General features: G+C 43.1%; 1 protein-coding gene across 1 annotated transcript in view; it reads left to right on the forward strand.

Annotated features, from left to right (window-relative positions):
- Positions 1–20736, forward strand: part of LG12H8orf58 (linkage group 12 C8orf58 homolog) — a 30571-nt gene extending 9835 nt beyond the window's left edge. The window contains exons 2-7 of the mRNA XM_048511980.1: positions 5129–5808; positions 13094–13258; positions 13788–13971; positions 14908–15020; positions 18147–18265; positions 19397–20736. Coding sequence (XP_048367937.1) covers positions 5129–5808; positions 13094–13258; positions 13788–13971; positions 14908–15020; positions 18147–18265; positions 19397–19499 — 1364 coding nt within the window. The 3' untranslated portion in view covers positions 19500–20736. The remainder of the gene's footprint in view (positions 1–5128; positions 5809–13093; positions 13259–13787; positions 13972–14907; positions 15021–18146; positions 18266–19396) is intronic.
- Positions 20737–24412: the final 3676 nt, after the last annotated feature.

Here is a 24412-nt window from a genome sequence, read left to right on the forward strand (position 1 = left end):
TTTAAATTAAACAGGAGCCCCGTAGCACTTAAAAGAGCAGCAAAATTTATGCCAGCGTCAGTTTTTGTGAGTCAGGGCTCAGTTGCTCAGATGCTGGGCACTCCTATTCATCCGAGGAAGTGAGCTCTGACTCACAAGCTGATGCTGGCATAAATGTTGCTAGTCTTCTCGGTGCTACTAGGCTCCTGTTTAATTTTGCTATAGCACAGCTATCCCTCTGGAATGCTTAAGCTGACTTAATTGATTATATTAATAAATTAGAATTCAGTGCAAAGTCCTATTGTTTCTTTCCATCAGTGCTTTCCTCCTTAGGAATTCTCTGCCCCTTAAAAGTTAGGCTACACACCTGATTTTAGAGACTGGACCCTTCATTCTGGATTCCTCCATGCATAATAGAGGTATTTTGGGGATGAGGAGCAAGGAATGCTTTCAGTAGCCAGGAATGCAGTCTGGGTCCTTGTACATGTGTTAAATGGCAGTATATCCCATCCTGATGTGTGCATTTTAGGTGGGATGTAGGATGCAGCAGCAGAGCTGTCGAGATTATTTGCCTCAGTACACATGTGTTTGTGGTAAGCAAAGAAGAAAAGGAACATCTAGATGTGGAGTTTCCTGAGGGAGCTAAATGCATAACTCTAAGAACATCTGACCCAACGTTCTGTTTTGAACTGTAATTAGCCATATGTCTTGTGAGCTTTCAGAAGTCGGTTTGCCAACCTCCAGGTGAGGTCTGGAGATCTCCTGGAATTACGATTGATCTCCAGGTGACAAAAACAATTTCTCCTGGAGAAAGTGGCTGTTTTAGAGGGTGGACTCTATGGCATTATGACTCGCTGAGGGCCATCCCTATCCCCTAAACCCTGCCACCCCCAGGCTGCCCTGCCCAAATCTTGAGGAATTCCTCAATCCAGAGTTGTCAGCCCTAGCAGAGGATGAAGATTCTTGTCTCCACCATCCAGTTATTCTCTATGAGCAGATTCCAATTAGCTGTCATAGCAGATAGCCACTAATAACTCTATCCCTTCTTGAAGCTTCCACTCTTTTGTTCTATCCTGTGGAATGATAAACTGTTTCACCTGTATATATTTTCTCTTCTGTTAATAAAATACCATAACCAACAAGAGGTCAGTCGTCAACAATTGAAATGAACAAAACACACGATTGTACTGTTAGGTTTAGAGTTCCTTTTTATAGATGTTAAAAAGTTAAAAAGTAAAAGCATCTCCTGAAACTGTACATTATGAATATAAACTGTACATTATGTTCCCATGAGATTGCTGACTGACCTGGTTCTAGGAACTTAGAGAAGGATGTGAGGTCATGGTCTCAGGAATCTGAACAGTCAGGGCCATTTCAGTTGACAGTTGAGGTAAGATGTTCTTTGTTGATCTAAAAGACTGGGATATAAACAAGAAGGGTACAGGACAGATCCATAGTACACATTAACCGGTTAAGTTGTCATTCCAGAGAAGCTGATGATTGTGAGTGTTGTGTTTGTGTGACTATCTAACAATTTGCAGCATTTCCTCATCCAAACTGCTGTGCCTTCGGATTATGTGAGAGGGAATCCTAACAGTTACAGTGGCAGAAAATTGATCTCAGCTTGTATGTTAAAATTTAAATCTGCGTTCTGAGCCATAAAAATGGGTTCTGATAACAGTAATTAAATGAGAAAAAAAATCAAACCATGAGCAGATCAGCAATACTGAACCATACTCCTGTGTGCCAGTTATATATCGTTCTCACTGCATCCACTTTCTCTCTTGGGCAAAGACATATTCAGAGGCACAACCAACCCTTTCAAATACTCTGTCAGGAGAAGAGTCCAGGGCACTTTAATATCCCATATTTCACATGGCATGTAAAGGTGTTGTATTTTCGAGACCCCCCTTTGGCGGTTAAAGAAGTGATAGATCTCTCTATTGGTGATGCTATGTATTAGAGACAGTTCAGGTTGTATGTATGTTTTATTTCTTTTACTGTTTCTTTGTAAGCCACCTTGAGTCCTCCGCAAAAGGTGGGGTATAAATATTTCAGTAATAAACGGTAACAAAGTTCCAGAAATGTTCAAAACAGAATTTGCTTTAGTCTGTTTTTTAAAACAGAAAAATGAGGAACAAAATGAATCTTGTGGAAAGAGAATTCCCATTCACTTGGTAATCGCCCCCCCCCCCCCGTGAAAACCTTGCCATGCTTCTGAGTTTGGTGTCTGTGTTCTATTGTAAATATAATTCTTTACAGTATGTAGCTTTCCTGTCCCTGGGAGGAGAACCATCAAAGGCTTGAAATGTAAGGAGGGATGTCAGCAGGAGGGTGAATGTAAGTGTCTAACAGGAGTACATGTGCTGACCTGCCTGGCCGCCTTCTGTGTAATGCGACTCAGAAGAGCAAGCAGATGAGGAAAAAAATGGACATTGCAGAGATGTGGCAAGAGCAAAAATAAGTGTGGGGTCCAAGTTTAAGCACATTCATTCATTCATTCATTCATTCATTCATTCATTCATTCATTCATTCATTCATTACCTTTATTAAAGGTAAATTTCGTTGTGCGTGCACAATGACAATAAAATGCTTATGCTTATGCTTATTAGGCATAGGATAAAACAACAATCAGACTGACAATAACAACAATAGAAAAGGTTATTAGGTGATCAACTGGAATGCGCAGTTGTTGATAAAGCTGTTACCAAAAACTTTGCTATGTCTGCAGTTCTTTTAGTGCAGCAGTTTTTAAGCATATTCTTTATTGTGAGTGCCCAACAGAACACGATACAAATTGTGAGGAGGCATGCAGATCAATTTAGGGAAGTAAAAATCACGTATATTTTTTTAAAAATTGAAGTGATAATTTTTATTTGTCAGACCTAAGGTTTATTTGCGGGGCTGGGTTTAGAAATTGCATGAAGAAGCCAATTTAAGAATTGGAAATGCATTCGGTATGTATTGAAATACAAATATTGCATTTATGCAGTAGTAACTACAAAAGCCTTTCTTTCTGTTGAATGACAAATTAGAAAGAGAGGCTGCATGCTACCAAGAAATACATGCATATCTTTCTCAGTAGGTGGGGGGTGGAGTATCTGGGCTTAGAAATGGCATGCATAAGTAGTGTTTTTAGCGAGCTGAGAAATTAGCTTTTGTACATCTCACTGGATCATTTTGACAACGTATAGCATGTATTTAGTGCCTTTGAATACTTTAACCACTTACAACTTAAAAATAACCCTATAATGGAGGCTGCTCATATCTGCAATAGGATGACAGAGAGAAAGGCTTGCTGAAAGTATAATTACTATTCTTACATCTACCCTGTAATGTAGGCTGTTCATACGTTGTGGTTGAGAGAAAGGCTTGCTGAATATGAGCATCCAACTGAGGTAGGGTTTGAATCGAGGATTTCCTGACTCCATCTTGCCATGCTTTTTTTTTTGTCAGAGTCCAAGGCAAAAAACATATCACCTCTCCCCCAATTTTTTTTCTTCCTAAGCTTTCATGTTTCCTTGCAGGAGTAGGCGAAGCTTTTTTCCAGCCTATAATAATAACCTTCACCTGCTGGAGATTCACTCTTCAGCACAGGTACCTCTTACCGAAACTCTGATGTTTGCTGCTCAGAAAGTTGCCAGATTCAAGGTGCTCATTATCCCTTTAAAGATTCTGAGGTCTGAGATGATTGTAGCTCTCTTCTAATTCCTCCATCCGTCCTCTTGGTCATCTAGTTTTCCCTTTTCACTCTGTGGTATAACAGGAATTTTCCTTGTTGCTGAAAGTAGTAGAGGATAGTGAGAGAGGTTTATGTGGAGGAATAGGGGACAAAATTCAGCAGCTGCCTACAAAGCCACTGCTTTGAAATAGTGCGGGACATGTGGGGGGTCTCTGAATTATGAACTGGCAGCCCTAGTTACAGCTGGTCATTCTAGCATCACCAAGACTAAAACAGTGAAACTTAGTGTGCTGCGAGGTAAGCAATTGTGGCAGAGTCACCTCATCAATAGGACTTCCTGAATTTTCAAAAGTTCAGGAAGTCCTATTGATGCATGATGAGCGTGCACCCAGTGAGATTCATGGGTCAGAGAGTACTGAACCAAGGTGATTCTAGTCTCTGATCATTACACCATATTAATGAGCTAGAGGAGAAGAGGAGAGAGGAAACAAACCTTAAATAGCAAGAGGTGCAAATCTGGGAAAATCCTGGATGTGCAGAAATGTGTTTAGCTGATGTCTGAAGCTTGGTAGGCGAGGTGAGTAGAAAGAAGAATTAGTTCCACAGTTAAGGTGCCACCATAGAGAAGGTGGTAATCTCTGGTGACCTACTGTGTCATTTCAGAAGGTGGGAGAGTAAGGTACTGATGGAAGATAAAGTATGCACAACTTCATTATTCATTCAGTTTTCATCCCGCCTTTCCTACAATGAGCTCAGGGAGAATAAGTTTCCTTCCTCCATTTTATCCTCACAACAATTCTGTCAGGTAGCTTAAGCGGAGAGAAAATGACTTGTCGAAGTGAGGCTTTCATGGTGATCAGAGATTCAGTTCTGATAGAAATGTGTTTTGAGTTTGTTTGCTGGGCTGAATTAGTATCTGTGGGGAAGCTCAATGTCACAGACAGAAATGCACCTCTGGGTCAAGGCTGGTAGAAATGGGAAGTTTACCTAAGATCTCTTGTTGCCACAACAATCATCCTTTTAAACGAGCTACTAAAAGGCACACACCTTTGTGGAAGTAGTTTGGGTGTGGGGTGTCAGCGGTGGGTACGCTATCCCAGAGTCCAAATGCAATGTTTGTTCTTTGCACAGACATTTCCTCAGTGATCCTATCTGCTTCAGAAACGTCCGCCTTCTTCTCTTCCTTTTCTACTACTTTTTTTTTTATTTGAAGGGAAAGGCGCCTCCTTCCTGAATCACAAACCAGTGAGGAATATTCTTGGAATGCATATGTAGCAAGCAGTATGTTTCCTCAGGAGCTGGTGGCTTGTGTGAGCAAGGAGACTTTGGGGAAAGGGGAGGGACAAGGGAGGGGCAGCCTACAGGTTAGGTAATATATTTTGCATAGTTTCAGGTGTTGGACTTCTGTTCTCTGAGGAATGGGGATGGTTTGCCTCTAACTCAGCATGCTTCCTTTCTGATTTGCAGATGGAGCCTGGAAGCCATTAGAGAGCTCTGTGGTGCTGACTTCAGTCAGCATGTACCGGAATCTGCAGGACCCTCAATCTCCCAGGGAGAGCTCCCTCAAGTTGGAGCTGGATGGCAAGAAAAGCAGTGAGGTGGACAGATGGGGTGAGGCTGGGTCCCCAACTGAGCCCATTCCCCACAAGGATTTGCACCACCAGCTGAGCTTCATACCCACCAGTGGGAGGCTCTTAAAGTCTGAATCGGAGGACTCTGGCGTGGAAATGGCCAGCAGCGATCATTCTCCCTCCACTCCTGTGGACTCCGAAAAGAGCTTTACATTGGACTGTGTGGATGGCTTCCAGCCTTCGGCCTCTACCACTGTGGTATCCCATGACAGCAGTGCCAATGCAGGACAACAAGTGGAACCAGATCCCAGCCAAGATCGACCCTATCACCGGAACCTGTCCGTCAGCAAGAAGCTAGCACAGGTTGTGCAACGATCACAGAAACACCGTTTGCCCAGTCGGTCATCAAGACAGCTTGGCCAAAGGTCCCGCAGCCACTTGGATTTGGAGGGACTAAAGGCCTATTGTGCACAATCGCCTGTGAGTGTTGATGACGTTGTGGGTACTGCTTGTGGGGAGAATTGCAGAGCCAACTCAGGCTGCAACACCCCCTTGGAACAGCACACAGAAGCAATGGTAAGTGGTGTAGGAACCAAGTTATTCTGTAGCTAAGTGTGACCTGGGCTATATAGCTTCCTTTATATGTGTGACCTGGGCTATATAGCTTCCTTCCCCAAACATAAAATGGAATCTTGTGGCACCTTAAAAAGGCTATCAGATGTATTGTTATACACAAAAACATATGCTGCAATAATAATAGTCTTTACAGTACCACAAGACTCCTTTTTGCATGTGTGTGTGTCATTGCCACAATACACATTACTTCACTGATATTAATTTCCCTCAGATCTTTTGCAGTGAACTTTCTTCTTGTTGGGGGCAACCTTGTTGTAAGATCCCTTTTAGTGCAATGAGGATTTTTTTTAGAAAGATAAGTTTGAGATGCAGGGAGATGGCTATATGGGTATCACATGCTCTCCGGCTGTGACCCAGTCTCTCCTCCCACTGTCAAGGCGAGGTAGTTTCGTAGGGTGGAATGAATTGTATTTCCCATAAGATGATAGCTTGAATAATTGCCTCTTGCTGGAATGTAGTTCTGCCATTGCCCTTCAGTGGTATAAACAGTCTCTCTCTCTCTCTCTCTCTCTCTCTGTCTCTCTCTCTCTCTCTCTCTCTCTCTCTGACCTGGTTGTAAGTGAGAGGAACAGACTGTAAAATCTCACATGGAATCCAGACTGTGATTCATCTGGATTCTAGTTGCCTGCATAACTATTAATATATCTGGTAACTGAAGCCCAGAGCAGAGAAACCAGTTATCTGAAAGCTCTGGAATTAAATGTAAATGGTTGCAGTGGGCTGCGGGATACAATCCAAAAGGCTTTGGAGAAATCCGGTAGCTGGTGAAGTGCAGTAGCTCACGGCTGGATCTTGTGCACATTTGTTTGGAAATCAATCCTAAATGCATTGGCATTAATTCACAGTTCAGCTCTGCATGGGAGTGCAGCCAAAGGACTTAATTTTGAGTACTATATAAAACTGTGCTGTAATATATGTGGGCTGTGTGGTCTTTTATTTATAGCCAGAATTTGTGAAGTGGCTGTAAGAGTTTCTCTCCAGACCTAATCTGCATGGAGACAATACTGACCCTGCTTAGCAAGGCTATTAAGAAATACTGACAAGCAGCCCCATGGCACAGAGTGGAAAACGGCAGTAGTACAGTTAAAGCTCGACTCACATCCTGAGGTGGATCTCAATGGAAGTTGGTTTCAGGTAGTTGACTCAAAGTTGACTCTGCCTTCCATCCTTCTGAACTCGGTAGAATGAGTACTCAGCTTGCTGAAGGTAAAGAAGTGATGACTGGGGTTGGGAATGGCCGACCACTCTATAAATTAAGTCTACCTAGTAAATGTTGTGTTGTGACGTCATCCCCTGGGTCAGTAGTTAAGAAATACTGGGATGATGCATGGGATGTTCTTTGAATGCTCAGATTGGTATCATTGGCTTCCTGTTGCTTCCTGGCAAAGGTTCCTGGCTCCTCTTCTAAACATCCTTCCTTGATTCTGTGAACAGAAGACACAATGAGCAGTTTTAAAAGCAGCTCGTTGCATACCTTTGAGTGTTTGTGATTTGTAGCATTTGGGCAGTTGTAAAATTTGCTGAAAGTCTTTCTAGTTGAGTAGCTGTAGCACCCTTAAGTTCTCTTGGATTCTTGATGGGAGAGGTCTTACTCTAGTACCTGATAACTTCTTGATGCATTTCCCTGCTAAAGTGATGTGGGGACTTGAGGCAGAGGATTTGGATTTGATGATTAGATGACATCTTTCCAACCAGATCCTCCTATCTCTGTTTCAAAAAGTAACTGCTTTGGATGAGGTTGGGAGGATGAAAAGGATTAAGACCTTCAGTTCTGAGAGAAAACACTGAAGCTTAGTTCTTCCTGTTTCTTAATCCTTCTGCCCAGGGCTGAGGAGGGGGTACTCCCAAGGACAGTAAGATTTTTCCTTGAAATATATTTAACATCCTGGGGATGTTTTTAAAAAGATTTTGGGGAAGAACTTTGCACAGCTCTCTTCCACAAAATGACTTCAGCTTGTATTTATTCCTCTCTACCTGGGTTTTTCAAAAATTGCTAAACTAGCGATCTTTCCCCCCCAACCCAAGTTGAAGATATTTCCTGCCAGCTGAGTGAACAAAAGTAGATAGGAAAAACAACAGGCAGGAAATGCTTTATTTCTCCCACCCAAATCTCTTACTTCCGTTTCCGCAGCTTGCTCCTGCCATTTTGTGTTCTGCAGCAGGACTGTACTGCAGCAGATTCTCCGTGAAGATTCCACATGGAGGTTTCCTCTGATTGCAACTCATCTGTGCACGATTTCGCTGTTAAAAGTAGATAAATGAAGTTGGTTTTGCGTAGGAATCCTGTGCACTTGTCATTTTTTCCTTTTTTGTTGCTTTGAGGGGACGTCTGCGAAGCTACAGCTGCGCAAATATGAACACATTGCAGCTTCTATAATCATGTTGCTGTAGCTTTGCAGACATCCCCCTCAAAACAAAAAAAGAAGGAAAAACGACTCGTGCACGGGATTGCTAGTTAAAAAAACTTTATTCATCTACTCTTTATGTTGAAATTGTATGCAGATGAGCTGCAAGCAGAAGAACCCTCAGTGGGAAATCTTTATGGAGAATCTGCTGCTGCACACAAAATGGTGGCCGCAAACTGTGAACCTGACGAGCTCTGCGCAGCAGGTGAGAGAGAAAAAAGATCCATTTGGTTGGCAACACTTGTGCACTCCCACATGGTGGGAATACAATATGCCTAAATGAATCTTTCTAAAACATCCTAAAGACGTTTTATTTCTGCTGTGCAGAACCCACTAGTGTGAGATTTGTGGAACTAGATTTCTTATCCCAGCCACATGTATTAGGCAACTTCAAGGCTTCTGGCTGTGGTAAAGCTGGGAGAAATATTTCTTTGTAGGGTTCTGATGCAAGTATCTTGCTGGCAGGGAGGAAGACGATGTTAGAGAGAATGGAATGCCATGGGTGTGAGCATTCCTTTCTGAGCTCTTGCCTCTTACCCAAAGTGCCAAGACCCATTCTGACTCTTACATCATACTTCAGCGTAGGTACAGATGACTCAGACAATCTGTGCTTTTGTATATTTCAAAGAATGTACAAAAGTACAGATTGAAGAAGACTGAAGAAGTTGGATACTGTAATCAATAAAGGCTTCTTTCAGATTTTTGTTTAGTTCTTATAAGATGTGCAGTGGGATATGAAGGTCTAGAAACTCCCCTGCTGTGCCTCACAAAAGATAGCCCTCAAAAACTGATTGCCTCTCTGGGGAAGTACAATCAGAGTTTGTGGAAATCTATAGTCTAGTATCTGATTGCACAGGGTCTGAAAACATTTTGGCACCTTCTTCTTGAAAGTGGATAACCCTTGTGTTAATAAGAAAAGTTAGATTATCCTGAGTTTTTCTTGTTGGTTTCCGCTTCCTATCCCTTCTTACAACAGCTGTGGCTTCAGGACACAAGTTCTGACTTTTCTATCTTAAGAATGGCTCCCTTCGTACACACAAATCTCTCCTTAGAACTAGGTCTACAGAGTCACAAATAATGTTGTATGTGAATAAATCTTACCAGTCTTTAAAAAATTTGTTTGAAATTTGCATGTTTTTTTTCAGTTGCAGAAACATATAAGTGGTATCCTGATGTCTAAGATTTTGTTTTTGGTGAAAGAAATGATGGTTGTTGTTTCCTCACCTGCTGCGCAGAGCTCTTGTCAGGTTCACAGGGTGTTTGTTGTGAGGGGGGAAGGGCAAGGAGATTGTAAGCCCCTTTGAGTCTCCTGCAGGAGAGAAAGGGGGGATATGAATCCAAACTCTTCTTCTTCTTCTTGAGCATTGTTTCAGTGCAAGTGTTTGTCCAGTATCATTCTCTGTCACCTGTTTCCCTGGAGTCTTCATCAGGAAAACGGGAGACTTCTGTTATGACAACCAGAGCTTTTTAATGTCAGCCACTATAAATGTGGCCATTTGGAACTGCTTATTGGAAAAGTAACAAATGAGGATTGAGGCACTTCATGGGGCAGCCAGTAGTGTTAGTAGTGTTGCATTGGAATTTTATTTCCGTAAAAAATGTAAAATGTGTGAAGGGGAGATGTCCTTGGATGGGGTGATTGTGCAGCTATTCTTAGGACGTTACATCCCTTGCTCTAGATGTATGTCTAAAATACTCGGTTGTGCTGGTTGGGCAGAATTTGGGACTACTTGATAATGGGCAAGAAGACACGGAGAAAAATGGGTTTCCATTTTGAGCAAACAAACCTTCCAACAAAATCAGTTTTTTTTCTTTTTAGAGAATTCTTCCCCTGTCAATTTCTACTCCTACTTCTAGCAGAAGTTCTGCAGTAATGCAGAAGTTGGTTCTGAACAAATCTAGAATTCATGCCAAACAAGTAGAACTCGATCCCCCCCTCCCCCCCCCCAAACTATAGTGAAGAGGAATGGACTGAGTTCTTTCCATGACAGTCTTCTAAAGAACTTCTCTCATCTTGGATTTTGTTTCAGCAGTTAGAATTTATATTTTTCCTTTGACCCTTTCATATTGCAAAGCGTGTGTAGACGCACACTTAATATCTGTCCTTCTCTAGCTTTTAACAGGTTCCTGGAAAAGCAGCCCTATTTCAGAAAGGCTGGGCTTTGTTGAGAAACTATCTGTTTCTGAGGGCTATGGACTCTGCCTTTTGTTTAGGATCAAGCAATAAATGTGACTCCTCCAACTGTGTTGGTTATGAGACAGTTTTAGAAGAACCACAGCTCCAGTCTTTGGATGCTGCTACAACATCCCACAAAAATGATTCATCCATCCCCCATCATGTCAGCTGCATTGTGCTGGTAGAATACCTCCATTGTCTTCTGATGCCAAAGCTGGACTGACCAAACAGCTTCAGTGTCTCCCACTCAGGCAGAAGTTCCTGGGGCTGAAAAGCAGACTGCTAATAAATAGCCTCCATCACAACCACTTTCCAAACTCACCAGTGCCACAGGTACAAATGAATCAATGACAGCAAGGGGTGAGTCATAAAGAAGGAGCATACTCAATCTGGAACATCATGCGATATCATGGAGGTATCTGCCTTGCCCATTTCAGCTCCAACATTATCACCCAACTGAGTACAGATGTCAACACCCGCTTTTGTCCAGACATCAGGGATATTACTGGCACAATTTGAATGAGTCCATTAGGCTTGGTGCTTGGTACAAACATGAGCCTGCTCCCAAGCTGTGGAACTGGAATATGAAGAGGCCTTGATATTGGACCAGGAAATGGGTGGGCAGTGTTTTATCCCTGGGCCTCCAAGGAATGAGCACAACAGGCTGGGAGAGTGTTGTGAAGATAAAAGATGTTCAGGAAATAAATGTGCTCTACTCGTAGGTCTGGATATTGATTTTCTGGTTCCATTATAAAGCTATGTTAATTAATGCATGGTAATTGTATTATGTCATTAGGCAAGGAGTCTCAATAGATTAGGTCTTGGAGTATTAGTAGTATCAGGGTGGGGACACATGGAAAGCAGGCAAGACATTATGTAATTAGTAGTGGAAGGGCCTGGGGAGGGGAAAGAAATTTACCTTAAGAGTTTCCCGTTCTGTAAATACTAGCTGTGTGTGTGAACTGCAGTGAAATTGCAGCCAGCTTATGGCAACCCAGTAGAATTTTCAAGGGAGGAGACATTCAGGGGTGTTCCTCTGCATAACCTTGGTATGTCTTGGTTTATCTCCCATCCAAGCACTAACCAGGGCCGGTTCTTCTTCGCTTCTGAGATCTGATGAGGTCCGGCTAGCCCGGGGCCATCCTGGCAAGGGCAAACACAAGCTACTTGTTTTCAAAATATTGTCATCAAGAGGACTGGGAACATGCTTTGACTTTTTAAAAAACAGGAAGCGGAGGTTCTTGGCGACGTGCAACATGTGTCGTATTGAACACCTAGTTACACATGCTAACCTGGATCGCCCTGGCTGAAATGCTCAGAATGTTAACTAGAGATGCATTGAGTCAGACACACTGGATTGTGTCTGGGCTGCACACACCCAGTCTATATGGCTGACAGAGGGTTTCTTGCTATTGCGCCTCTGGCTTGAACAAACAGCTGATAATGTGGTAAAATGGTTCCTGGTTTGTATCACTTGTGTGTAGCAGGGTAGCATGACTGAATGCTCCTCCATATTTTAAAAGAATCTCTGCTCCCAAACAAGAAAGTCAAGAAGAAAGCTAGTTTACAGTGCACATCATTGACTGCTACTTTTCTTTGTGTCGGAATTTCTGCCTTGGAGGAACACTCAACTGCCACAGTTTCCATGCCTGTAGTCTTCAGTGGTTCTGTCCAGAACAATTGCTGTGTATAGTTTTTTTTTAAAAAACAAGCTTTTTATGGCCATGGGTTGCCACAACAGCAGAAAGAGATGGTGTTAAAATTCGGTCAAGCTATATTGGTAGTCTTTAGCGTGGTCACACGCTGCAGCTTTTCTTTGCCGAGGGCAGATAGGTTTGTCAGGTTGAAGCCTGGAGAAGTCTTACTCCCATTTCCCAACACCCTTTTTACTGCTTAACTGGGAAACTGCCATTGAAGCTCCTCTATAGGTGCAAAATGAGCCAATCTCCCATTCTCCTCTCCAGCTTGCTGTAGCAAGGAGATGTGCCTCATGTCAGATAAGGAGAGGGAGAAGTCAGGCAGGACTGCCTCATTCCCTGATTCAGAAGCAAAGAGGGTTGCAGCCTCTCAAGTGTTTCTAGGTAGTCCTTGTATCTTGTCCTAAGGAGGAGGCCTCCTTACACTTCAGCAAGTAGTACCCTCTTCTCAGCTCTGGACTTTTATGCATTCTTAGGTTCCTCTGGTCTAACTTGCAGTTTCTGGTTGTCGCGGGGTGTGTGTGTGTGTGTGTGTGTGTGTGTCAGTTTCTTTTGTGTTTTGCTCCCTCTGATGGTTGATTTGATAATCATGCAGCTTAAAATGAAAAGTTTCTCCCTGCAGTTGAATTCAGCAGTTTTCCGCTTGATAAAAATTAGTATTATATTAAATTGATCACTGAAGAAGCAAAACATGTGCCGAACTGACATCCGCCCCCCCCCCCCAAACCCAGGAAGTTAGATGTGAGGAAACTGAGAATGCGTAAACGCCCATAGACCTCCTGCTTACTGTTGAATATTTTCCCTGTACCTTCATTTGTGAATGCAGAGATGCTGACAAACTGGAAGCCAGTCACTTGATAGCTGCAGGGAATGCTCTCCCTGTCCTTCTTCCTTCTATGCACAATGATGCTGCATTCGGATGACAATGGATGTTTTCTTCTCTATAGGTGCAAAATGAGCCTTCGCTTACCATGCCGGGGCAGGGTTTGCAGTACTTGGAGCACATCTGCCAGATGCTGGAGAAAATTGCCCAACTGCAAAGAGCCAACCAGCAACTCCAGTATCAGCATAAACTCATGGAGTGCCGACTGCGAGCCCAGGAACCTGAGAACGTAAGGGAGTAGGTAGAGAGGAGCCTAGGGAACGATTCTTATTGAAACTGAGTCTTGATTCTGAGAAAAGCATCTGAGCCACTCTCTTGTTAAATACTGGCCAAGTATCTTTTAAAAAGAATGAGCTTTATTAAAACGACAAAGATGCTTTAATTGCCAAGAGGCTTAATATTGATGTAAATCACAAATGCAACAAATTATTGTGACATAATAAAAAAACTCTTAAAATGGTATTAAAACTTAAAAGTTATACTAATGTGTGAGATTTTCTATAAATGTTTTGAACAGTTTGGCTTTGATCCTGGAATACCAGGAGTTGGTATACAACCCAGAAATAAAGCAAAACAGCAACCATTAACATTTTTTTTGTTAGGTAGTTTCACTAAATATGCTCTTGGCCAAATTCTTCCTGTTTTAGAGCAGTCTGCACTGTTTTAGACCTTTAAAAGCTCTATGGGTTACACTAGTAGGTGGCCAGCAGAGAAGTTTTGCTATTGATCTCCAATTCAAATGCCTTTTTGTTTAATAGGATGGCCTTTCTGAAGAAACTCCTGAAGAGTCCAGGTTGACAGGGGCAGAACCTCTACCTGCGAGTCAGGCAGCTACGGAGATGGAGGAAAGTCCCAATTCTCGAAGTCCTTACTATCCCCACCACTTCCGGGCACGTTCTGCTTCCGACACACACGTGGTGCTAAGCCCAGCCCATCACTTAGGTGAGTAGCCAGTTCTAGCCTGAATGGCCCTGTGCTGTGTATCATCTCTCAGGTATATGAATTCCAGCCAGCCTTTACAGCAGGCATGAAACCTTGCTTTCTCCTGGAGGCATGCAGAACTTGAGGCTCCTCTTTATTCTCACTTGTTTATTGAGGCTGGAAGGAGGGTAAAGATGTAACCCTCCCTCCCTTCACACAAAGGTGAGCAGCAGCAAACCACAGTGCTAAGCTTCTATATCCTTTTCCACAGACAGAAGTAATGGCAGAAGTCACAGCAGTGTGTTTTTGCACTTTAAAGTAGTGCAGATTCTCCGATAGCATTTATAATGTTATTTAAGTGCTGCTTTCATCCAAATCATTATTTCCTGCACTAGTAAACGTAAAACTTTTGAAAAAATAGCATTTATATTACTCCTGACGGCTCTCTATAGTTGCGCCCACCGTTTTCTTCCTCACAGCAGCACAGAGCCTTCTGAACAGAGAGGAAAATGTTAAGCACAACTGTAAAGTACCGTAAGTCTTGCTTCTAGCCATCTGGGGCAATATAAATGCCATTTTTTCCAAAGTTCTATGTCCTCTGGTGCAGGAAATAATGATCTGGATGAAAGCAGCGCTTAAACAACATTATAAACACTATCAAAGAATTGGAGAGGTGGGTGGGAATGGCAAGCGCTAGGACCTCAGAATGTGGAATGCATAGTGGAATGGCAAGCGCTAGGACTAACCCATAGTGGAATGCGCTAGGCAAGCGCTAGGACTAACCCATAGTGGAATGGAGGGAAGCATTCCACTATGAAGGTGGTCCAGGAAGATATGGCAGTTTAACTGCATGTCTCTGGAGTTCTTTTGGTGGAAAAGGGTATACATAGCCTTCCATGTACTTCAGTTGCAGCCTGTGGGTCACTAGTGTTAAATGATCTCTTCTCACCTATGCAGAGAACAGGCCTGAGAGCTCTGAGAAGGCCACGGCACACTTCTCCAGCTCGCCCAGCTTGATAGATCAACCAGATGGAGGCTCCTGTACTTTACCACCAGGCATGAAGCTCAAGGTAAGCTGGGAGTTATTTCTAGATGTCCTACCTATGTTTACAGCTCAAGAGCATTTTTTTCTTCTTCCCATGTGGTGACCTTGGAAAAACATGACTAGTGCCTAATAAACAACAAAATTACATTATAGGAACATAAGACCGTACTGGATCTGACCAATAATGGTCTATTTAGTTCTGAATCCTATTTCCCATTCTGGCCCCCATGCTTTGCCTTCTTTGGGTTAACTTGAGTTGCCTTGGTTGTTGCTTTGCAGCAATTGGTGTCTCTGAACTTGGCCTGGCTGTGAGCCTTTGATGCATTTATCCTTTGTGAGTTTAACTTTATTTTAAAGCCAACAAGCTAATGGCCAGTCTATCCTGTGCACAAGTTAATCACATATTGTTTGAAATTGTTTTTTTAATCTTTCTTTTCTAAATATGGTGCCTGTGAACTTCGTGGAGGCTGATGTTTTGGAGAAAGTTCTCTCTGTGTTCTTTACACCAAAAATAAATTTATAAAACTCTATCATATTCTTTACCTCTCTGTCTTTTAGCATGGAAAAAAGACCCACGCTCTTTGCTCTTGATCATTTTGATTCCCCATTTCCTATCTTTTCCACTTCTACAGTACTCATTTTGAGATGGGCTAAGGAGCAGGGAGACTATCCTTTATTCCCTGAGGTAACTTGGAAAACTTGCTGTTCTCTGGTATGGATATAATCTTTGGCTGAAGGAAATTTCTCCTGTCTTCTCCAACTTAAGTGACTCTTCCATCAGATGAAGGCTTCAAACTTTGCCCAGCTAGCATTGAAGATTGCCCCTCTTCTACCCCTCCCTCCAGTAGAGCCGCGCTGCCATCTTAAAAACATGACTGGCAGAAATATAGCATGTGTGGATTTTCTCTATCACTGATTCTTGAAAACCAGGAGCTGTTACATTCCTGCCTGTCACAAGTCCTGTTGGGGAAAAAATGTGCTGGGGCTAAAGTGGGTACAACTGGGTAAGGAAATGGCAAACCGCTCCATAAACATAGTCTACCTTGTAAATGTCATGATGTGACATTACCCCATGGGTTAGTAATGACCAGGTGCTTGCACTTTTACCATTAATCATTTTTAGAATCCTCAGAACCTATACAAATACCATTTTTTAAGAACCAGTGTTGTTTAATAGTGTTTGACCAGGACCTGGGAAGCCATGGAAAGGCAGACTAACTCACCAAGACTGCATATGCTAGTGATTTAAATAGTGTTTAATGCGAGTTCTAAATCCTGTTTTGCATGTTCCCTCGCCCTGCTTTCTCTGTGGCGTTGTGTTATTCAGACTGCAAAGCCCTTGAAAAGCTCACCTTCCTAATACTGCAAATTGGCTTTGAGATTCAGACACGAGGCCATGTGTCTGCTCTCTGTGTCTTCAGTGCTTTTTTAATCAAAACCGTCTGGATGCCATGGTGGGTGGATGAAACAGTCTGGAGTTAAATCCAACAAAGATGGAGTCCTGTGACTGGACTGGTGCACGGGGCAGAGATTGGGTTGCAACTCCTGATTCTTGACAATGTGCAATTGACACCCAAACTATCAGTCAAGGGTTTGGGTGTGATCTTGGATATATCTCCCTTTCGATGGAGGCCCAAGTAACAAATGTAGCCTGGCTGCTGTTTTACCATCTTCACCAAGTCGGGCAATTGGTCCCCTATCTGTCTTATTCTGATCTTGTCACAGTGATCCATGCAACAGTCACCACCTGAATCAATTTTTGTAACTTGCTCTGTGCTGGGCTGCCCTTGGTTCTGACCCGGAAGCTCCAACTGGTCCAAAATGCAGAGCACCAGGACACTGTGGAAAACACATTTTAGACTGGTGCTGGATGAGCTTCATTGGCTCCAGGTAGAGGACCAGATCTAGTTCAAGCTGTTACTGCTGTTGTTCAAAGAGGTAAAGATTCCCTTCAGCAACATCCTATCTGATGATCTGAGGCTTGTCTGTTTGCTTCTCGTTTCTTTGAGCTAATCCATGAGGTCCTGGTCCCAAAGCAGTCCCAATTGACACTGCTGGCATTAAGCTGAATTGTGGTCAGTACTCAAATTGCCCAATCTTTCTTGTAGATCCAGATCACAGGTAGGAGGGGAGGGAACATTGCCTCTGCCTGCATTTTCAGAATATCACAGCTGGTTGGGTACCAGAAGTTTGGCCCTTGCAAAGTTCTGGTTTCTTCTTTTAAAAGCTCTATGGGTTACACTTTTTCTGCAGTTCAGAGAAAGCCGCATTCATATTTACCATCAACCAGAAGAGCAACATGCTGCATGCCATACGCTCTGCCCCCAAGCACATCTACATAAAATAATGATTATTAAATATGTAACTATAACCTTTTAAATTACCAGATTATCTCTGAACATGTAGGGTTATATTTATGTCACTGTTGAATCTCAGCCAGCCCTGGTATATTTAGAGTTTGGCTTCCCTCTCTGCTCAGGTTAAAGTGAGATTGCCAAGGTGGTTGGATAACAGCAAGCTGGCTGTGAAGAAAGGGACTAGAATCCTTACTGTACCTGGTGTACAGGTGGCTGCCATGATGGTGGTTTGCTCTTCCTTCTCTGACCAGATTGCCGCCCTTCTGACAGCTGCCTGTGTGCTGGAATGAGGATGCTGAGACTGGACAGAAGGCTGTGGGGTTGTAGGAGAGGATGGGCCCTTTACAATAATTTCTGGCCCACTGCTCAGCTCCAGTCCACTGCTGCAGCTGTTTCAAGGTGCAAACCATCTGCTCACCATAAGTCCTACTGGCGTTTCCCATCGTCCTTGGGAAATGGTGCTCAGAAGTGCTACAAATGGCATGTCAGAGAGCCACATGCGGCTTTCGAGCCACTATTACTGGCTTATGCCCGAAGGATGTGAGTGTGAGTGAGTATTATCTGTTCTGATAGGCAGCCATTCTCCAGGGTCCTAGGCAGAGAAAGATCTTTCCCAATACTTGCTACCTGAGATTGAACATGCGACCCTCTGCATGCAAAGTGTGTTCTCCGCCACTGAGCTATGCCCCTTGGAAGTGCTGGAACTGCTAGCCATGGTACTCTGCATTGCTTGCCTACCTTTTTGCCTTCCTATATGGTTGCTTTCTCTTCACATCACTCTGTCTCTCTTTCAGAATGAATATTCACATTGGGGCAAAGTCAAAGTGCTAATCAACAGGATTAAAAGGAAGTCTGTGCGGGCCAATGAGCAGACCCCATTTGGCGAGGCTGCCCCAAGCAGCAGATGGTCAAGGTAAGGCTCTTCTGGGAAGAGGCCCAGGAGTCTCCCCATAACTGTGCTATGAAGCTGACATTCAGCAAGGGGAAGATACAGCCTTTCCTGGTTTCTCGGGGCCTGTATTTGTTGGCAGATTGTGTAATTGGCTCAGGAGGCAGAATGCTAACTTTTTTATATGTCCCTCTCCCCCCACCATAACCAATTGCCAGTACTGGAATATTATGGGACAAACCTTAATTTCCCGTTTTTTAAATAATTGTTGCTGCCCTGTGGTTTGTAAGAATTGCCACATTTACATTGCCTGTTATAAAATCAGCTGCTAAATCAAGTAATGAAGCCGCTCCGGCTCTCTCCCTTCTTCCCATTTGCTGTGTGATACACTGAGTCCTGCTCACTGTAGCAGGTGAGGGCAGACCAAAGTGCTGGGAGAAGATCAGGTTGGTGGAGCTGTGGTTGAGCAAATCTTGACTACAACCTGACCTGTGTCCCTCTGTTGAGACCTGAACCTTTCTACTAATTTATGGCTTCTGCACATGCAGTATAATGCACTTTCAAACTGCTTTCAGTGCTCTTTGAAGCTGTGTGGAATAGCAAAATCCACTTGCACAGCAGGGGTGCAAGTAGGTTTTAGCTAGCATTATTTTATTATTATTGTCTTGAGAAGAACCTATGTGAGCTTGTTCAGACTCGATCTCTTTTCTAATGTTTTAGAAGATGGTTTTTCAGCTTCCCCAGATGAAGGAGAAGAGTTTATGCTAATAACAGTCTGACAGCATAGATTTGAATCTAGCAGAGAGAGTAAGTGTGGAGTAGTGCTTGGAATTTTAGGATAAAATGGGAAAGGGAGAACCATGTATGTCGTCCTGAGCTTCTCAGAGGAAGCATGTGATAAAAAAGAGATGGGTGTTCAAATGACTGTTTCAAAGGCCCATTGGGGCTTCCTTCTATGGCAGGGGTAGGGAACCTGCGGCTCTCCAGATGTTCAGGAACTACAATTCCCATCAGCCCCTACCAGCATGGCCAATTGGCCATGCTGACAGAGGCTGATGGAATTGTAGTTCCTGAACATCTGGAGAGCCGCAGGTTCCCTACCCCTGTTCTATGGGGAGTCTCCAACCTGATTCTCCTTTCTAATTTCCCTTACAGAGTGGATGACGTACCGGGAAAACAAGAGCTTCACCCCAGGCGGCGTTTTCTGCCCAGTCTGGGCGCAAAGAAATGCCAGTCAAAACACTTTCCTATGCGGTGAGCGCAAAGGAGATACGATGGACTTGTCCGCAAAGTTATGAGTGGCTAATGAACCTTTCCTCCTTTTTGGAATTTAAATCCCTTCGGCAGGAGAGAAATTAGGAGGGTCTTGCCCATAAGAATTCAGAAACAAAAGCTCTACCTTCTGAGATTACAGAGGGGTTGGGTTGGGACTTGGGTTGGGACTTGGCAGCCTTTCCTTGGCAAAAGCCAAACACAGTTCAGATGTGTCATGATACAAGATCCTCTTTGGCCTATGGTAGGAGAAACACTGGTTCCCTGCAAACTATATTGGATCTCCTCTGTCAAGAGCGATTTCCCCGCTTCCTTTCTATCAATCATAATTCTCTTGTATTACTTATTCAGTAATGAAAATCATGGTGAATAAAAACCATGGGTTAAATGGGTTTGCAAACTCTGGGGATGCAGGAATCTGATTTCTGTGTACAACATTGCAAACAAGAGTTTTGTGAAATTGGCTTCTGTCTCACACATCACATTTCGCTAGGGAGGCAGTATTACATCTGCACTGAATCTTAGGGTTCAGGCTACACAAGACACCGTTAGCTGGTTGAGTCCAGGTTTCTGGTTGGGCTTGACTTACTCATCTGCAACTACCCAGCAGCTGTGTGGAACATCTACACATGCAGCTCCAAGAGGGAAATCCAGATTCAGCTGGTTTAAGCTTTAGGACTAGGACAAACCGATTCCACACTTTCCCCCTCTGTGCTTAGGGGAAGTCACTCTGAGGCCGGACCTCAAACTAGTATTAGGTCTGCCCCATACTCATCCCTTCTCAACCCTCCACCCCCATGTTCTCTTGGCATTTCCTGAATTGTATTTTTTTTGGTTCCAAAAGTGGGTTCTTTCCCATAATTATGTTATGCAGAGATTTGATGCTGCTTTCTTAATTGACTTCTAGGGCTGTGAACATATAAGACTTATGTGAGCTGTGTGTAGACAAGTGACTTACAAAGGAGAGAACTTCCTTTTTCTTCTTCTCCACCAGGAAATCCCTGTGTTACAAAATGTGAAATAACTTATTGGTTGTGCCCGTCATATTTTTTTTTCTTATTAAACAGATGATTGACACTCCTAACCTTTTCTTTGTATATGTAACTATGTGAATTCTGTATATTTATAACCTAATGGTCACGTGTATGTGTATATATTGGGCAGCTGTTGTATTTTCAAAGAATCTAAAATGAAAATAAAATTTGGAGACTTCTTTTTTTTTATATCCTGCTTTGCAAATAATAGTGGGAATAAGCTGGCTAGGTGGTATTTTGAGCTGAATTAAGTGGTAAAACTTTTCCTAGACTGGATGCTTGCAAGGAAGAGGTTGCATTTTTGAAAGCTCACCCTGTACATGGAAGAATTAGCTCGTCCAGTGCAAGGATTTGGCCTCGCTTTTTGCCTGACATATTGCTAATATTCATACAGGTTGTGAGGAGCATTTTCGTGGTTCAAAGATCATCTACCAGGGCTTGAGAACATGATGAGCCGGTACCTGGAGAAAGGTTAACTTCATGCTTTAGCACTTCTCAGGGATTGCGTTAGTCTGTTGCTGCCGGATCTTGTAAAACCTTAAACGGATCATTTTATGCTGGCACAGACATTTGTGAATGCTTTGCCCCACTAGAATGAAGTTCTTCCAAAGAAGAATGCTGAAATTCTCCAGAATGGCATTGGTTTTGTTCTGCAGCTTGTGATCTGCACTTTGTCTGAGCTCGGCAACAGACCCCTGTGTAAACACATTTTGGGATGTGGATCGGTAAAGCCTCTTTACATCTGATGATATTTGATGAGTATCTCCCCGGCTACTTCCTTTTGATGTCCTGTAAACAAGGGCTGGACTGCTGAATTTATCTCTCTGGGGGCAGCTTTAGATGTTGCTTGCCAGATCAAAGTATGTGTGCCCCCTCCCCCACACAAACAAAAGGCTTACTGTGAACATCTGGTCTTTGTTCTGGAAAGTTGTCAATTGACAGTTCAATCCTAAAAAGAGTCAGAATCTTTAAAACTCCTTTGAAGCCAATGCTTTCAGAAGGATCCGGCTCTGCTTAGGGTTATACTGCCAGTTACAGTAAGGTTTGATTTAAACATGATGCCAGTTGAAGCAAAAGGACTTGCCAGGGTAATGTTCAATCAAAGGCAAGTTCTAACAGTCTACAATGTTCTATAAGATTGTGCCTTGCAAGTCTTTGGTGTTGGGTGCCTGAGAGTCTCAGAGATTTACTGCTGAGGGTGTTACAGCACTTATAGTTTGGGTGGGACAGGCAAACAATGGAGGATCATCTTGTCAAAATACAACCCAGTGAGGTCCAAGTGTCATGTAAAGAACAGGAGAGATGAAGCAGAGTTTCCCCCTGCAGACTGAGAACAGATGAAAACAGAGGCGTAGCTAGGGGGGAAAGCGCCTGGTGCATCTGCCCCTGCCCCGGAACGCCCCCGCCATACCTCCACAGGAGTGCGCACATAGGGGTAACTTCTTAGAGCTACATCTCCAGATGAAACTTTTTGGTAGGTTGGCCTGTGAAAAGGTATTACATGGAATTTTTTTGTTCTGGATTTTGTGTGAGCCAGTATCTGCAGCTGTCTGCAACTTCCAATATTTCCCATTCTACATTTCTGCTCATTTGATCTTCTTAAAAGAAACCCAATACATCTTGGCCAGAGGTTGCAGCCTCCTATGGTCTGTTGTCCTGGCACATGCATAAGAAGAGAACAATCTATGTAATTTATGGATTTAAATACAGATCTGTCACCTCACGTATCCTAATTCTGTCTTTAAATGCATAAATTTAATTGCATCTTTTGCAGGCAAGATAGATTCATCCCCCCAAAAAATGACTGAAATATTTTCATCCATCCTTTTGTCATAAAATGCTTCAGCGCACTTTTTAAAATATAGACAGGTAGCTGTACAGTGGCAGCTATGGGAAGGGAGAAGCACATATATTTATCAAGCACTGTTATTCCTTAGTGGTGACTACATTAGGGCCCTCTGCTGTTCTGGTGAGCATTGAGCCTGCCTACGACCACTTTCTGGGCATTCAGGGTTATAGAGATTGGTCACTACAGAGCCTCAATTTCAGTCTATAGTACTCAACAGCTATAGGCACCAGAAAGTTTCTGAAGAACAGTGACCTGCCTAGCACAAGATCAATGCTGGTAAAAGGTGTCATAGCTGTGGTCTCCCACAAGCAGATATTTCTGATTTGTACAGCAGCATATCCCAAAGTTCTTGTGAGTCCAAATTGGGAGACTCGTTATCATTATAATCCCCCCGCCCCCCCACAAGTGTGTCACAATAACAGCTGCCTGCATGAGTCACTGTTCTGGATCTGCTGCTTCTGAGATGACTCTTCTGTGTTTTGTTTCTGGAGTGGTTGAATGTCCAGGATAGAATTCCAGACTCTTGAGTGGAGGTTGTTTGGAATGTAGCAAGGCTGGAGCAGCTAACTCTGTCAATGAGATAAGCAGAACTTCTGGGGGAGGGTATTTTTCAGCTCATTCATTAATCAATAAGCTACTAATGTGTTTATTGTTGCATGGAATTAGGGAATGACTGCAATGTCTTGTATGTGTGGCTAGTGAAGCCTCTTCATTTGCGTCATGACTGGGTGTAAGTTGCTGGTAGTCTGCAGGATTTGGCTTCCCCCACTCGCTCTGTCTTTCATCAAGTACACATGTTTTACACTGAACAAAAACAGGTGGATTGTTTCAATGTGTCTTATTTGTCATAGAGTTGAATTGATGGGTGACCTTGGGCCAGTCACTTTCAGCCTAACCTGCCCTACTGGACAGTTGTGAAAATAAAATAGGAGAGGGCAGAATATAAGCCACGTTGGTTCCCATTGGGGAGAAAAGAGGGATACTGAGAAAACAAATCTGAGCCTCAAATGGAAAATGAAGAACAGCAGTGGGAAAATTTTCCAAACAGATCAAATGGTGGCAGGCTAGCCTGATCTCCTCTGATCTTGAAAATTAATATTGGATGGGAGACTGCCAAGAAAGTACCACTGCTGTTTCTCTCTTGCCTTGAAAACCTGATGAAGTTTCCTTCCTTCCTACAATGGTATGGCTTCATTGGCCATAGCCTTAAGCTTAACCACACTAATTTTTTAAAATCTCCCTTTTCCTTTCTAAGACCATTACTCGTAAAAACTCATAAACTTCTCTAACAACAGGATTATCATAATTATTTTTTACTAAAAAAAGGGCATTTAAGGACCAAGTGATACTATCTTCCCCATGCTATAAAAGCACTGATGTTCTGAAAAGAATACTCTTGCAAATCAGCCATTTAATTCTAGCAGTGGTGTGGCATTTAATCTGGCAGCCCAAAAAAAAGTTACAGTATCTGGAAATAGTCAAAGATCTTAAATTTGCTAGAAAGGTCACTGGAGGTTCTAGCCCATTATAGGACAGAATGTTCTTCCTTGTGTGTGGAAAAAGTGACAGGTTCAGAGGCATAACTAGGGGAAAGGGAGCCCCGTGCAAAATCTGTGTTTTGCGGCCTCCCCACGGCCCAAGGCCACCCTCCCCCACTACGACCAAGGAACAAATTTTTGCACCATGTCATCTCAAAGTCACCATCACATATAGAACATGCCCCATCTCACAAATCTGAACACACCCAGGGATCCCTAGTTTAAACAATATTGACAGTCAGTGATGCTGGGTTTTTTTTGGGGGGGGGGGTCCTCCCTGAAACAGCATCACTTTTAATGTTGTTTAGACTAGAGAGCCCAGATTCTCCTTTCAAATCCACCTTAAAGGGAGAATCTGGGCTCCCTAGTTTAAACAGCATTGAAAATGATGCTGTTTCAGGGGAGATTCTAAACCCACAACCCAACAGCATCACTTTCAATGTTGTTGTTGTGGAGTTTGAAGTTAGCAGATTTCTGG

The sequence above is a fragment of the Sphaerodactylus townsendi genome, linkage group LG12 (genome assembly GCF_021028975.2).
Source record: "Sphaerodactylus townsendi isolate TG3544 linkage group LG12, MPM_Stown_v2.3, whole genome shotgun sequence".
NCBI classification, from domain to species: domain Eukaryota; kingdom Metazoa; phylum Chordata; class Lepidosauria; order Squamata; family Sphaerodactylidae; genus Sphaerodactylus; species Sphaerodactylus townsendi.